Below are 13,936 nucleotides of genomic sequence, written 5' to 3'. Positions count from 1 at the left end.
GCAAGCAGGGCGCGTTCAGCAAGCGGCAGCGGGGTGAGCCGCGGCACCGCCGGCTCCGGGGCAGCACATGCGGGCTGCCCCCGCACCCCCCACCTCCCCCTCCCGCAGCCCGCAGCTCAGCTCCGCACCAAAGGTGGCACCGTGCGTTCGGGCGAGACAGGCGCTGCGCTGCCAGCAGCGCTGCTTGCTGGGGAGTCCGGCGCTGCCCCTGATGCTCGCAGGGCTCCACGTATCCCGCCCGGGCACGGCGTCTGAGCTCTGGTGCCGTAACCTCGAAAATAACACCTAAACGCTTACAGAATTGCGCGTGAACAGACACTGCTGCTGCAGCGCGCCGCTCCGCCGGCCCGGGAGGAGGGGTGGGATCCCAATGGGGGGGGGATGAAAGGGAGAGAGAGGGGACGGGGTGTGGGAGGGGAACGGAGCTGCCGGGCTTGCGGCGGCGGGACGGTGGAGGCCGTGCCGGCAGCTCAAGGGCAAACCATCTCTTCCATAGAATAGAGAGCGGTAACTCAGGCAGCGGGGTTAGGGGGGTTGGGGGGGGGGGGGGAAGGTAGGAGGGGGGGATGGGGAGGTTGAAAAGTTGCCGTCGGTTTTCTTCTTTATGGAGAAGGGAGTGGGGCAAAGACATAATAAATAAGCATTGACGAGAATACTGACGCTAATAATATTAACGCTAATAATATTAACGATAATAATAATAATAATGAGGATTATGTAAACGGCCCGAGCCGAGGCCCACCCGGGGCCATGCCTCCGGCTGCCCCCACCCCTCAACCCTCCCAACCCCCCTACCCCCCCGCCCCCCGCGCCTGCCCGCGGCAGTGGGACCCCCATCGCGGTCGCCCCGGCTCGGGTTATCTGAGGGGAAGCGGTGCGGAGGTCGGCGCTGCGTGCGCGAACGAGCAAATAAACGGAATCGAATAACGCGGATAGCGGTGAGAGCCCCCTGCAAGCGGCGGTAGGGCCGCGGGTTGAGCTCGTGCGAGTACAGCCGTCGGAGCCCCCCCGGGTGCGGAGGGGCGGCGGGGACGGGGAGCGGGGCCGATGGATGAGCGGATCAGCCCCGGGCCGCGCTCCCGGCGCGACGGCGGTGGGTTTGGCCGAGCTCGGCGAGGTGTTCTCCCTTGAGCGGAGTGGTAATTGCCGTAATCCTACTGTATCATTTGGATCATTGCGGTATTGTTGTTTTTCTCCCTCTCGTTTCTCGCCCCCTAACACTGCAATAAGGAGCTCCGGTGTTAAATTAGCGGGTTGCAGGGGAAAGGGGGGGAAAGGAAAAAAAAAAGAGGGAGAGATCTCGAATGAATGAAAGTTTGTTAAAAAAAACCAAAACAAACAAAAACAAAAGGAATTAAAAAAAGAAAGAAAGAAAGAAAGAAAGAAAGCGAACAACCCACACAACAAATAAAACGAGAGAGTGACACGGCAGAGGAGAGCCCGCAGAGCGCAGCACTCCGTGTGCCACCGGGCAGCGCCGAGGCGGCCCCGCGGGACCCGCGTTGCGGGAGCACGGCGGCGGGGAGCCCCGGGGCGGTGCGGGGCGAGCCGAGGGTGCTTTTGTGTTCCCCCTTCTGTCTTTCGTTCGTTTCTTTCTAGTTTCGTCGATTTTTCCCAGGGCTTTTCTTCTTTTAAGAGTTGCTTTTGTTTCGTTTTTTCTTTTTATGTTATTATAGGTTTTCCTAGTTGTAGAACCGATGCGTTCGTTGCCCCTCGCACCGCGGATGGCACCGGCAGGGCCCGGACGCCGCCCCGGGGCCCCGTCGGGACACGCGGAGCGCACACACACCCACGCGTTCGTTGCTCTTTTTTTGTTTTGTTTTGTTTTGTTTTTCTCCCAGTTTGCGATGTTTCGGCGACCAGGAGCCGCGGGACTCCGCGTGGAAGCGGCGGATACGGAGCCACCCCCGCCCGCCCTCATGCGGGGCCGCCCGGGTGCGGAGGCGCACACGGGGTGCCCGGAGCTGCGTGACGGGGTCGGCTGAACCCTCCTGCGTGGACGGGAGGGGAAAGGAGGGGAAATAACAAAACGCCTCGGCTTAACGCCGTTCCCGGCGTGGGTACCCGGAGCGCAGTGCGGGCGCTCCCCGGGGCGCACCCCCCGCTCCCGGCCCCGCCGGTTCCTAACGCGGCCGTCGAGGCAGGGACGCCGAGGGCGGGCGGGGGGCAAAACCCGGCGCGGATCTCCCGTCGGGGCGGGGCCGCTTGCGGCGCGAGGGGGCTCCTCCGCACCGCCCCCGACGGCCGCCCAGAGCGGCGCCCGCCCCCACGGCGCCCAGAGCGGGGCGGGGCGGGGCGGGGCGGGGCGGGCGCCGCTCCGGGGCGGTCCGGGCCGGGCTTTGCGGCGCGCCCGGTGCCGGCGTCCGCCCGGCCTCCGGCGGGAGCCAATCAGGGGGCGGCTGCCCGCACGTGGAGACGAGGGGACTCAAGAGCGCCGCGGCCGCCGCTCACTCCCCCCGTGACGGGCGTCCCGGCGGCACCGGGGGGCGTCCGCGCCGCCGCCGCCATGAGCGGCCCTTACCCCGAGGAGAGCTGCGCCGAGCGCCCCGACTGCAAGAGCAAATCGCCCACGCTGCTCTCCTCCTACTGCATCGACAGCATCCTGGGCCGCCGCAGCCCCTGCAAGGTGCGGCTGCTGGGCGCCGCGCCCAGCCTGCCCGCGGGGGCCGCCCGCACTGAGCCCCCCGACGGTGCCGCGCAAGGTAAGCCCCGCGCCGGGCCGAGCGTCCCGACACGGGTGGAGGGCTGGGGGGAGCGGGGCTGCGGCGCGGCTGCGGGGGTGCCCGAAGGCTGTCCCGGTAACTGCACGGATTCCTCGCATCCGAAATTCCCGTAATAAAGGAAAAAAAAAAAAAAAGGAATTTTGGGGGAGGGGTTGTAAAATGCAGTGTAGACGAGCTCCGGGCGGTGGGGCGAAAGCAGCCCCCATGGCTGTCCGAGCCCCCAGCACCGAGAGCGGCTCCGGGCCGGGCGGGACCCTACGGGCCGTTCTGTGCGCGGTGATCTCAGCCCCGCTCTGACCGCGTCTCTCTTTTTCTTCCCCCGCACTCCTCTCCTCGCCGCAGGCTCCCCGAAAAGCAGCCCCCCCTTCGAGCCGACCGAGCTGCACCTGCCCCCCAAGCTGCGGCGGCTGTACGGACCGGGCGGCGGGCGGCTGCTGCCGTCGGGGCCGCGCGGGGAGCGGCCGGAAGGGCGGCCGGAGGGAGGCGCCGGGGCCGGGACAGTGGCCGGGGCAGGGGCCGGTCCCGCGCCGTGGGACACGCTGAAGATCAGCCACGCGCCGCAGGTCAGCATCAGCCGCAGCAAGAGCTACCGAGAGAACGCGCCCTTCGCGCCGCCGCCGCCCGCCCGTGACGAACCGGGAAGCGGAGCCCCGCACGTCGAGGAGCGGCCCGGCCCCGCCGCGCCGGCCGCCGGGGAGGAGGAGGAGGACGAGGAGATGCTTGAGGAGGAGGAGGACGAGGAGGAAGAGGAGCTGGAGGAGGACGACGAGGAGGAGCTGCTGGGCGAGGACGGCGGGGGGCTGCTGGAGGAGGCCCGCCGGGGCGCGGGAGCGGCGCCGGGGGCGGAGGGCGGGGGGCTGTCCCCCAAAGAGGAGCTGCTGTTGCCGCCCGAGGACGGCGAGGGCAAGGACGGCGAGGAGAGCGTGTGCCTGTCGGCCGGCAGCGACTCCGAGGAGGGGCTGCTCAAGAGGAAGCAGCGGCGCTACCGCACCACGTTCACCAGCTACCAGCTGGAGGAGCTGGAGAGGGCCTTCCAGAAAACGCACTACCCCGACGTCTTCACCAGGTACCGGCACCGCCGGGGCGGCGCGGGGCGGGGGACCGAGGCGGGGGAGGGAGAGTCCTCGGGGCTATTTTTACGCCGCCGCCGGGCACGGATCGGGTTCGCGCTCCCCGCGCGGGTCGGAGCGGGGCTGCCCCGCGGGGCGCGGATCAAAGCGCCGCCGGTAAAAATAGCGCCCGGCGCGGCCCCGCCCGGGGGCCGCTTCCCGGGGAAGGGCTGGGGGAGGGGGGCCGGGGCCGCGTGGAGGGGGAGGGGGCGGAGGAGGAGGTTACGGACGGGGTCCCGTCCCGTCGTGCCGCGTCCCGAGGGGGCATCGCGGATTTCTCGTTCGTTTTGTCGGGAGGGCGCGGAGGGTCCCGCGGGGGGGGGGTCGGCACCGCAGGCGGAGCTGAGCGCCTCAGCGTCGCTCCGTTCGTTCGGGTTTTATTTGGGTTTTCGTTACCGGTCCCGGCGAAACGCCGCGGGGCTGCGGGCGGAAGCGCTTCGCTAGGGCCGAGGTGGCTCCCGATGCGCGCTAATCGCGGACAGCGGGCTTAGGGCCGGGTGCGGGCGGCTCGGTGCCGGCTCTGACGCGCTGTCCCCGCAGGGAGGAGCTGGCCATGCGGCTCGACCTGACCGAAGCCCGAGTGCAGGTGAGTGAGAGGCGGCCACGCGCGGCGGGACGGGGATGGGGCCGAGCAGTCCCCGATCACCTCCACCCCCCACCCCCCACATCACCCTCGACGGAGCCCACGCGGCCGAGCGGTGAGAAGGAAGGAGGGGGCCGCGGGCTGCGCGCACGTCGCCGGCGAGGCTCAGTAAAAGCGCTCTTAGCGCAGAGCGAACAGGGCCGTCGGAAGGCGGAGTGCCTCTCGCTTCCTGCCGCCCGCCGAGGAGCCGCTTAACGCAGTCCGATTGCCCATTTTTTTTGATAGCAATGAGCCACGCGGGTCTAATGGCGAGTGCAATGCTATTAGAGGTGTTTGCGCCCCATTCCAGAGTGCATTGCCCGGCCCGCGCCTCACCGCCACGGCGACGACAAACACGGGGCGGCCGCTGCCAGCGGCGAACAGATGGCCGCGGCCGCGGCCGCGCGAATCACTCTACAGTTAAAAATCGGGCGCTGATAACGCGCCATAAATTCCATATGGCTCATTGGGTACGCGACGGCCCCGCGCGTTAGCGGCGCTGAGCTGGGGCCCCGCGTTCTGTTGACACATCGCTCCATCGTCACACGGCGCCGTGACGGCGGAGCCGCGCGTTCGGCCCCGGGCACGCGCGGCGTGGCAAAGTTCGCTAGTTCTCGGCGGCGGCAGCCCCCTCCTCCCCTCCGGCCGCGGGAGGGACGCGGATGGCGAGAGCCCCTCCGGCTCAGCTCGGCCTTACCGCTGGCTCCCTGCACGCGGGACGCCGTGGGCATCCCACCCGCGGCGGGAGCGGCGTCGCCGTGCTCGTGGGTGGCGGGGCGCGAAGCGGCGCCTGGAGCCCCGCAGCCTCCGCGGCACCGGACTGAGCGATATGGGAACGTTCCCGTCCCCTCTCCCCGGCGGCTTTCTTTCTCCCCGCAGGGTTGCGGCCCCGCTTCGCTCGGGGTTTTTACTTCTGGGGAAAGGGGAGAGGAGGGGAAAGCAGCGGCGGCGCGGCTCCGTACCGCTTTGTTTTGGAGAACGGTTTTGTTCCGTACCGTCCGGAGCTGCCCGGGAGCTCCGTCCGCGCCGCGGCCGCCGCACAATTTCCCTTTGCGTTGCGGCGCTGCGCAGCCACGATTTCGTTCTCCCTTAAACCGAAGGCGAGCGCGAACGAAGCCCCGGGGACGCTTCGTTTCGGCGGAACGCGCAGCTGGTCCCGGGGAGGGAGGGGGGGGCAGAAAACCTAGGCAGCCCCGGGGCTCGGCGCGGGGCCCGGCGCAGTGCTAACGCCGCTGTCTCTCTTGGCTTGCAGGTATGGTTCCAGAACCGTAGGGCTAAGTGGCGGAAGAGGGAAAAGGCTGGGGCTCAGACACACCCCCCAGGTTTGCCTTTCCCTGGTCCCCTGTCCGCACCTCACCCCCTCACTCCGTACCTTGATGCTAGTCCTTTCCCTCCTCACCACCCAGCTCTAGACTCCGCCTGGACCGCCGCCGCCGCCGCCGCCGCGGCCGCCGCCTTCCCGGGCCTGCCGCCTCCTCCGCCCGGCTCCGCCGCGCTGCCCCCCGCCGGGACCCCGCTCGGCCTCGGCACCTTCCTGGGCGCGGCCGTGTTCCGGCACCCCGCCTTCATCAGCCCCGCCTTCGGCAGGTACCGGCCCGGCCGCGGCGCCCCTCCGCGGGGCGGAGCGCGGGGCGCGGAGCGGGGTCGCGCCGCGGAGCCCCTCTGACGAGGGCCGCTCCGCCGGTTCGAATCGGGGGCGCCGCCGATTGGGCGCCGCGCGGGTCACGTGCCGCCGGCCCGGCCGCCGATTGGCCGGGGGAGTCCGCGCGCTCCGCGGGGCCGAGGGACGGCGCGGTGCGTCCGCGCCGTCGGCGCGGCGCTGACGGCGCTCTGTTGCTTTCCTTCCTTGCAGGCTCTTCTCCACCATGGCCCCGCTGGGCAGCGCGCCCGGCGCAGCCGCTCTCCTGCGGCAGCCGGCGCCGGCGGCCGAGGGCGCGGTGGGCGCGGGGCTGGGGGAGCCGGGCAGCGCCGCCGCCGACCGGCGCGCCTCCAGCATCGCGGCGCTGCGCCTGAAGGCCAAGGAGCACGCGGCGCAGCTGACGCAGCTCAACGTGCTGCCCGGCGGCGGAGCGGGGAAGGAGGTGTGCTGAGCCGCCGGGCGGCCAGGGCGGCCAGGGCGGGCGGAGCCAGACCAAACGGGAGTGTCAGTAGTAATCGTAATTAATAACGATAATCGCGGGGAGAGGAGGACCGGCGGCGGAGCGCTCGGCGGGAGTGAGGCGAAGCCCCCGATCGCGTTGTCCCCGCGGCAGCGCCGCGCACCGCGTTTCGTTTCCAACCCCAACCCCCCAAACACACACACGCACACACACACGCACACACCTCACCGCTCCCCGCGTCCGCCTCCGGCGGTAGCGCCGAACGAAGAGCGGCGCCGGAGCGCGGCGAACCAAAGGGAACGGCACTGCCGGGGCGCGGGGCCGCGACTCTGTACATAGCGTTGTTATAAAAAAAGAAAAAAAAAAAGAAAAAAAAACCAAACAGAAAACAAACCGACACACTGCAGAGCTTTGTATATTGGAGATGATGATGTTATAAAGGCATTGCACTCGGAGTCGCGGTGTGCGCGTCTGTGGCTGCGCGGGCGCTCCGTGCGCGGCGGGCATCGCCGTGGGGGGCGGCGAGGAGCGGACGGGTGTATGTAATGGCAAAAAGGAGGAAGACAAAAAAAAAGAGAGAGAGCGGAGAAAAAGGACAAAAAGAAAAATAAGAAAAAAAACTAAACTAGCCGACAACGAAACCGCGCAGCGCCGGCGGCGGCTGCACCCCGCGCTCGGGCATCTCCGAGCGCCTTTTCCCCGTCTATTCATTCCTCTTTTATATTTATGTATCCCTCCTTTTTCTTATCGGCTTTTGTATCGTTTACTTTGAATGACTCGCTTATTATTATTATTTTTTAATTATTTACTGTTAACGATTTCCTTTCCGTCTTATTTTGTTTGTTTTGTCTCGTTTTGGTTTTCCTTTTTATCTTTTGCTGTCTATTTCACTTTCCTTTCGGTGATGCGTTCGGATGCGGCCGCGGCACTCGCACCCCGGGGCGGCTCCGTGGGGTTGTCCCGGCTCCGGGCGCAGCCCCGCACTCGGGCACACGCGCGCACCCCACCCCGGCGCTCTCGGGGAGGTCTCAAAAATCACCGCGAGCGCAATAATAACAATTACGATAATAATAATAAAATGTAATGGGGAAAGTAGTCATGTTCGTTCCCTGGGCGTTTTTGGCGGTGCAGCCCGAAACGTCGTTTTGTTGGGTTTTGGTTGTTGGCTTTTTTGTTTGTTTGTTTTTTGTTTTTTGGTTTTTTTTTTCCACGGAAAAGGGGTTTCGTTACGGAGCCATCACGCAGTAAGAAATGCCATTCACCGCTCGGACTCCTCGGGGCCGAAGCTCCGCGCCCGGCAGTTCTGCAGGCGGCAATTTCGCTAATCCGGGGGTTATTACCGCGGGCCCTCATTAGGATCGCGGCGCTGCCAAGCAATCCCATCACCGCCTGAAAAGAAGTTTACCCCGCGCCGCAGAGGCGGCGGCCGTATTTACTCCGCGCGGTCATTGGCGCAGCGCTGCGGCCGCGCACGGAGGAGCCCCGCGCAGAGCTGCGCTCCTCCGAAGTGCGGAGCGCTGAATGGAGCGCTCCCCTCGCCCCGCCGCGGCCCCGGCGCTTTCTGCTCTCATCCAATTAGCGCGGTGTATTAAGCGGTTTATCATCTCATAGTCAGCTATTGAGAGAAACAAGGCGAACACTTTGCAATAGAGCCTGCTCTCCTTTGACACCCTCAGGTACTTACATATTCCACTGTGCTATGAATAATAGAGGAAGAATAGAGCGCTAATTCCCTCATCAAAGAGCGCCTTGTCTGCTGCTTTGCTCAACAACACCATTCCGATCAAAAGAAAAGCAATAAAGCTTAGCATAACAAAACGAAACCTACTTATTAGCTTAGTGGTTAAATTAATGCAGAGCCGCCGCTATTCAACGCCGAGGTTTGAAAACAGCCTCCAACCACCCCATAATGCTGCCGTCGGGATGGAGGAATTTTAATCTGAGCTGCGAGGCCGCCGCAGATGAGTTAATCTATTAAAGCGCGATGAGGAGGGCTCTCGGGGCAGCGCCATTCAGCGCAGCGAGCGGACGGCTCCGGCCCGGGACGCGGCGGCTCTGCTCCCCCCCAACCCCGGCCCCCCCGACCCCCGCCCGGCCCGAGCGGACGCGGAGCCCCGGGAGCCGCCGCTCGAGGAACCCCGAAGCGCCCCGACGGGGAAAAAGGGCCCGTCCCCGCCCGACCTCCGGGTCTCCGCGCCCCGCGGCAGCGTTCCCAACGCTGTCGTTGAATCTAAACATCCCTAAACTCGCAAATTAGCAGGCTCTTCAGCCGTAATTATCCCGGTAGACACAAGTGCCGCGGGGTCAGACTGCAGCACGTCGAGCCGCTCCGTTCGCGTACCTGGAGCGGGAGGGAGGAGGTCCGAGCCGTTCTGCCCGGTGACCGACAGGGATATAGCTACACGATCCTAATTGGGATGGGAGCTACGGGTCTACGAAAACCCAAACCCCAGTGAAATTACGGCAGCAGCCCGGCAGGGAGCTGCAGCATCCCCGCGTCGCTTCGGGCTGAACGTTCCAGTCAAACCTCACCCGGGAGACCCCGACAGCCCGGCTGTCCCTTTTGAGGGGCTGGCGGCCGGGGTTGGGAGGGGTGGTGGGGCACGGCACCAGCACCCAAACGGATCGTCCGGGCATGATTTCTCGCCCGTCAGGACCGGGCGTGAGAGGAGTCAGAAGGGTTTATCCCTGGGCGTTTGGGCACGCTCCATCCCGCAGCACCGCCCAGCCCGGCGCGCTCGCAGCTCCCGCTCAAGGCAGGAGGAAAACCACGCAGACTCCTCACGGCCACGCACAGCCCTTCCGTGCCCAACAGCGAAGCTCCGGGTCGGCCCATGGGCCCTTCCATCAGCCCCGGGCTGCAGCGACGCAGCCCCCGCGGGGAGTGCTGACACTCAGGAGACCGAGAGCCCAAATCTTTCACTAGAAAATTTTATTTTATTTTATTTTTCCATCAAGTGCTAAGAAAACTTGGCGTTTTGCACTGTTCATGTATTTAAAAGAACGCTTTAATAACCTGACGTTAATGCATCGCATTGCAAACGTAACGGCAAACGAGAGCACAACAATATTTGGTGTACACAAAGCTCAACCCAAACGTACTGTTTGTTCTCGTCGCACGTCTGTCGCTTGACTAAAAGTAAATGGAAAATACAATTTGTTCATAAAACCTTTAAAACCCCCAATACAGTAACTACTACAGAACAGCAACGGTGATTCTCCTCCTTCCTTCCCCACTGCTGCTCACGATGCCATCCAAATACACTTCTCCCTATCGACGGCTCGCTTCCAGATGTGGAAAGAAGTGACGTACATTTATTTATTGCCTATGTACAAAACCTGTTTCACCCGCGTATGTATCTATACATCCAAATAAAGCGTTTCCAGTCTGGCAAAATAGGGCGCTCAGAGACGGACGGGAGACAAGCTGGTCCCCTGGTTTTTGTGCCTCCGGGCTTCAGTTGGGTCTTTACCTCTTTCTGAAAGGAAGGCATCCCTACCTCGCTCAGAAGGACATTGAAAGGCATTTAGGTTTAGCATTGTTTTTAATTGGTATGTTTATGATCGGGAAGGAGATAAACTGTGAAAAGGCAAAACATTAGTGCTCCTACTGAGACCTCTACTAACCTCTCTTCCTGAGAGCACCTCTACTAAATACCCTGGAGCAAAGTCTAGGATCACTTACATTCCAGCAACTCTCACTGGGAATTATCCAATTAAAGCAGCAATTCCCCCACCCCCTTTTCCCTCATAGGTCTGAACACACAACAAAATACATCGCGAAAATCAACTGCTCCATTTTTTAATAACCCTGGCTTTCTGGCGGAGAAAAGAATCGAAGATAAAAACACCAATGGGTGTACCACGTGGACGTGGACCACGCTTTCCGTTCTCATCTTTCCTTCTTCCTCCACCAAAGCGAAGCTTATTAAAACACCACTGTGTGTCCTGACACAGAGCACCGCTCAGGAGATCCTTATTTTTAAGCGAGTAGCTGTTCTCTCTGCTCCCCCCACGTTCTGTCCATGGCTGTCTTTCACTGCTGGAACTCCCCCACGGATCTCCCCATGCTGATGGAGAAGAGCTTGCCGAGGTTCACTTCCGAGTAGCCGCTCAGGGACAGGCATTTGTCCACCGTGCTCTTCAGCTTCCTGTAGGCCTCGGCCACTTCCCTCCTGAGGGGCTTCTTCTTTACAAACTCTGACAGGACAAAAATAAAACAAGAGAGGAAGGTTAAATAAAGTGCTTTTGCATTCAGTCATATTTTGCATTGTGGTATTTTAACACAAGGAGAAAGTCGTAGCTAGCATCCAAAGTCAGCATTCACAGCAAGCTCTTCTGCCTTCCCTACTATGAGAGCTAGTGGGACCGACAGGCTCTGGAAGAACCTGACTAAACCAGCAGGTTCCTCAGCACAGTGAAAACTTCACAGAGTCCCTCAGGGCCTGACATAGGGTGAAATTCTGCCTACAGCCCAGTCTGGCTTCAGGTCAGTCCAGGAAACCATGACTCCCACATCCGTGCTGCTGCTGGCACAGCACCTCCTGGGATGAGCCCAACGCCCATGCCACGGTCCCCAAACACACCCCATAGACAGTGGGTTCCCAAACACACCCCTGTGTGTGTGCAGGATGGTGCTCAGCGCCAATGCTGGATGCTCGGCCAGGAAAACTCCACACTGTGCCGCCCTACCTAAAAAGAAACAGTATCCCACAGGGATGTGTTGAGTTAACCTGATGTACAAATGGAGACAGTATAATTCCCAAAACACGTGATCAATAACACCTGTTAATAAATGTCTGCAGCGCAAGACATTACTTATTTGTGTGTTTGTGTGTGTACAAGCTCACGTGCCCATGCCTTAGCAGCAAAACTTCAAGTGGAGTAGTTCTGGGTTTAGGTGTTTGTATTTACAACTTTGGGCAGTTTGAAGTCAGCTGAAAATAACACATTCTTGCTGTTACTCAGATGGTAATGGAATTACGCTTATTAGTGGAACTAAATTTCCCTTAGACTGCACCACAAATACAATAAAAACTCTGATTACAAGAACCTGTTCAGTAACAGACTGAAGTCACTACGGCATAAACACCTTTAATGATCCTGAAATTATTTCAGTGTAGGGTTTAATTAAACAAACCGTGAAAATTGCAGTAACCAGATCCATAAAACCACCAAACCCACATTGCCACCAATTCAGCACCAGCTAATTCACGCGTTTACAAAATAAGCAATGCACTCAGTGGGGTCATTTGCCACTGCACACGCACCGGCAGAAACCATGGTGTTTGTACCAACAAACTGCAGACAACATCCTCCTTGTAGCTCAGGAGCCGTGGTGCCCCATCCCTGGAGACGCTCAAGGTTGGATGGGGCCCTGGGCAGCCTGAGCTGGTGGGGGCAGCCCTGCCCAGGGCATGGGTTGGGGCTGGCTGGGCTTGGAGATCCCTTCCAACCCAAGGCATTCTGACTGTGAAAACCCAGCTAAGACAGTTTGAAGTGTCCTGGAGCTCAGGAGGGACCAAGGTGAGCGGTGTCAACATGCAGGAGCAGCTGGCACCAACAGCCAGAGTGGGAAGGCAACCGATGGCAAGAACCAGGCACGCAACAGGGCAGTGCTGAGCACAGGACAACGTGCACAGCCAGCGTGCAGGCCAGGCTCAGCCCCAGCCTCCTCGCCAACAGGATTTCTATCCCCACCCCCTCCCCCCATCCGTCTGAACCGCAATTACACACGATATCCAGCCTGCCTCAAACACTTCTTAGACTTTTGTACAGGCAAACCAAGAAGGGTGGCTGAGAAGGGAGGCACACGAGGGGCCTGGCTGAAGTGGCAAGGCCAGCTTTAAGTTTCAATTATAAGACAATGGCAGCCGGATCTCGGCGGCGGGAGGCAGGCGGCAGCGTCCCTGCAGCACGGCCGCACGGTGCATTTGAATGACACGAGTGCCTCTGATGACTGGGGAGAGGAGATTTAAAGAACTGCGGTAATACAGAGCAGGGGAAGATGAGAGAGGACACAGCTCCTGATGTGTTTACCTCCTTTGCTGATGGGATATTGACTTTTCCCACCAGGTTGGTTAGAAAGGGGACTATTTACGCTGCCACACAGCAGAGTAAGAATGACAACCAGCATCACTGTGCTCCTCTTAGTAAAAGACAACTGTGACCGCCGTATATCACGCAGCCAGTCAATACCTTTGAGTCACCATTCCATCCAACTTAGAGATGCAGATAAAAGCTCCTACTTTCTTCCTAAATGAGAATTTAATCAATAACGTACCTAAGGCCTCCTGAAAACTAAGCTGCACAAACTGACTGAAATTGCTTTTCGGTAGTCTGCCACGTTCTGAAAATAGTTGCCTGCCTATTATCACCCTATCATTGTTTTAATAATTTCCAAGTTCAGTAGCAAGCAATCTTTTATGAGAGCCTACACCATGTACACAGATTATTACAAACAGATATTTACACACATACAAAGCATACAAGAGGTATTAACGGCACGAGAAATACATTCATTTGAATCTTTGTTTTTTTGTTTTGTTTTGTTTTTAAAGATGTGCTTCTGACTACATATAATTAAAGTCAGGTACCACACTCCTTAAGGTCGGCAATAAATTACCAGCTGCAGAGAGGGCTTTGGGATCACATCACCAAACAGCAGCTGACACCACCCCACACCACTGCCACCTTGCTCCTTGCACGAAGCAGGGCTTCTGGCTACCCCTGCCAAATTCAGCACTTGCATCCAAGCCCCTGCTTAGCTACCCAGGTACACATATATATTTAGTATTAAAAAAACAAACAACAAAAAAAACCCACGCCTTTTTAGAAAGGTGCCTGAAATCCATTCACCCCATAATGATGCTGGAAGCAAGGATGGGAATATCTGGAGGTTACCTCTACCTGGCCAGCTGTTTTGCACATAAGGCGATTGCTCTCTGCTCCTGCTAAAAAGGCACAGAGCACCCTGACAGGGAAGATCAAGAACTTTTGTTCTCAGATTCACTAAGACACGGCTCGGGGAAAGTCTTCTTTTTTTCTCCTGCTGATTGGGCAACCGTACTGTGTCACACCATTAAACTCTCTCCCCCTGATTGATAGCCTGTTCCTCAGAGTACAAGTGAAAATATATTCATGCTCCTCTGTATTTGTGTGCGTGCATTTGCACCGAGTACGTGAGAAACAACGTAGGTGTCTACTGAGCACGGCACCAAAAGGTTGGCTGATCCAGGAGGGAACAAAAAAAGCAGCAGAGTATCATTTCTGTACAGCATCATCTCCCTCTAGCACTTCTAGCTAAAGAGTTAAAGAACACACAGAATTAGCTGCTGAAATTTTTTACATCGCCTACTGGTTATTGTATTTTAATTACAGCAA

General features: G+C 60.1%; 2 protein-coding genes across 3 annotated transcripts in view; one reads left to right on the top strand and one right to left on the bottom strand.

Moving 5' to 3' along the window:
- The first annotated feature begins 2,475 nt into the window (after positions 1-2,475).
- Positions 2,476-6,771, top strand: ARX (aristaless related homeobox). 2 transcript variants are annotated; one of them, XM_065741503.1, is made up of 6 exons: positions 2,476-2,702; positions 3,066-3,789; positions 4,373-4,418; positions 5,707-5,776; positions 5,861-6,041; positions 6,307-6,771. In XM_065741503.1, exons 1-6 carry the CDS (start codon positions 2,507-2,509, stop codon positions 6,542-6,544), a joined length of 1,455 nt encoding a protein of 484 aa, XP_065597575.1. In that variant the 5' UTR covers positions 2,476-2,506; the 3' UTR covers positions 6,545-6,771. The 2 variants fall into 2 exon arrangements, with proteins under 2 accessions (XP_065597575.1, XP_065597574.1); XM_065741502.1 differs by having other exon boundaries at positions 5,707-6,041.
- A 3,217-nt stretch (positions 6,772-9,988) lies between these two features.
- The window catches only part of POLA1 (DNA polymerase alpha 1, catalytic subunit), a 187,095-nt gene continuing 183,147 nt past the window's right edge, over positions 9,989-13,936 (bottom strand). The window contains 2 exon segments of the mRNA XM_065741504.1: positions 9,989-10,600; positions 10,602-10,753. Of these exon segments, the coding sequence (XP_065597576.1) occupies positions 10,340-10,600; positions 10,602-10,753 (413 nt within the window). The 3' untranslated portion in view covers positions 9,989-10,339.

The sequence above is a fragment of the Cyrtonyx montezumae genome, unplaced genomic scaffold (genome assembly GCF_038088225.1).
Source record: "Cyrtonyx montezumae isolate F1298 unplaced genomic scaffold, pur_monq_1.0 scaffold_3, whole genome shotgun sequence".
NCBI classification, from domain to species: domain Eukaryota; kingdom Metazoa; phylum Chordata; class Aves; order Galliformes; family Odontophoridae; genus Cyrtonyx; species Cyrtonyx montezumae.
This window is presented reverse-complemented; position numbering and strand designations above follow the sequence as displayed.

Excerpts from the sequence above, each read along its gene's own strand:
- ARX (XM_065741502.1), top strand. The coding sequence starts at position 2,507 with ATGAGCGGCCCTTACCCCGAGGAGAGCTGCGCCGAGCGCCCCGACTGC. Across the intron at positions 2,703-3,065 it reads CCCCGACGGTGCCGCGCAAG|GCTCCCCGAAAAGCAGCCCC; the intron begins GTAAGCCCCGCG and ends TCCTCGCCGCAG. Across the intron at positions 4,419-5,706 it reads TGACCGAAGCCCGAGTGCAG|GTATGGTTCCAGAACCGTAG; the intron begins GTGAGTGAGAGG and ends CTTGGCTTGCAG.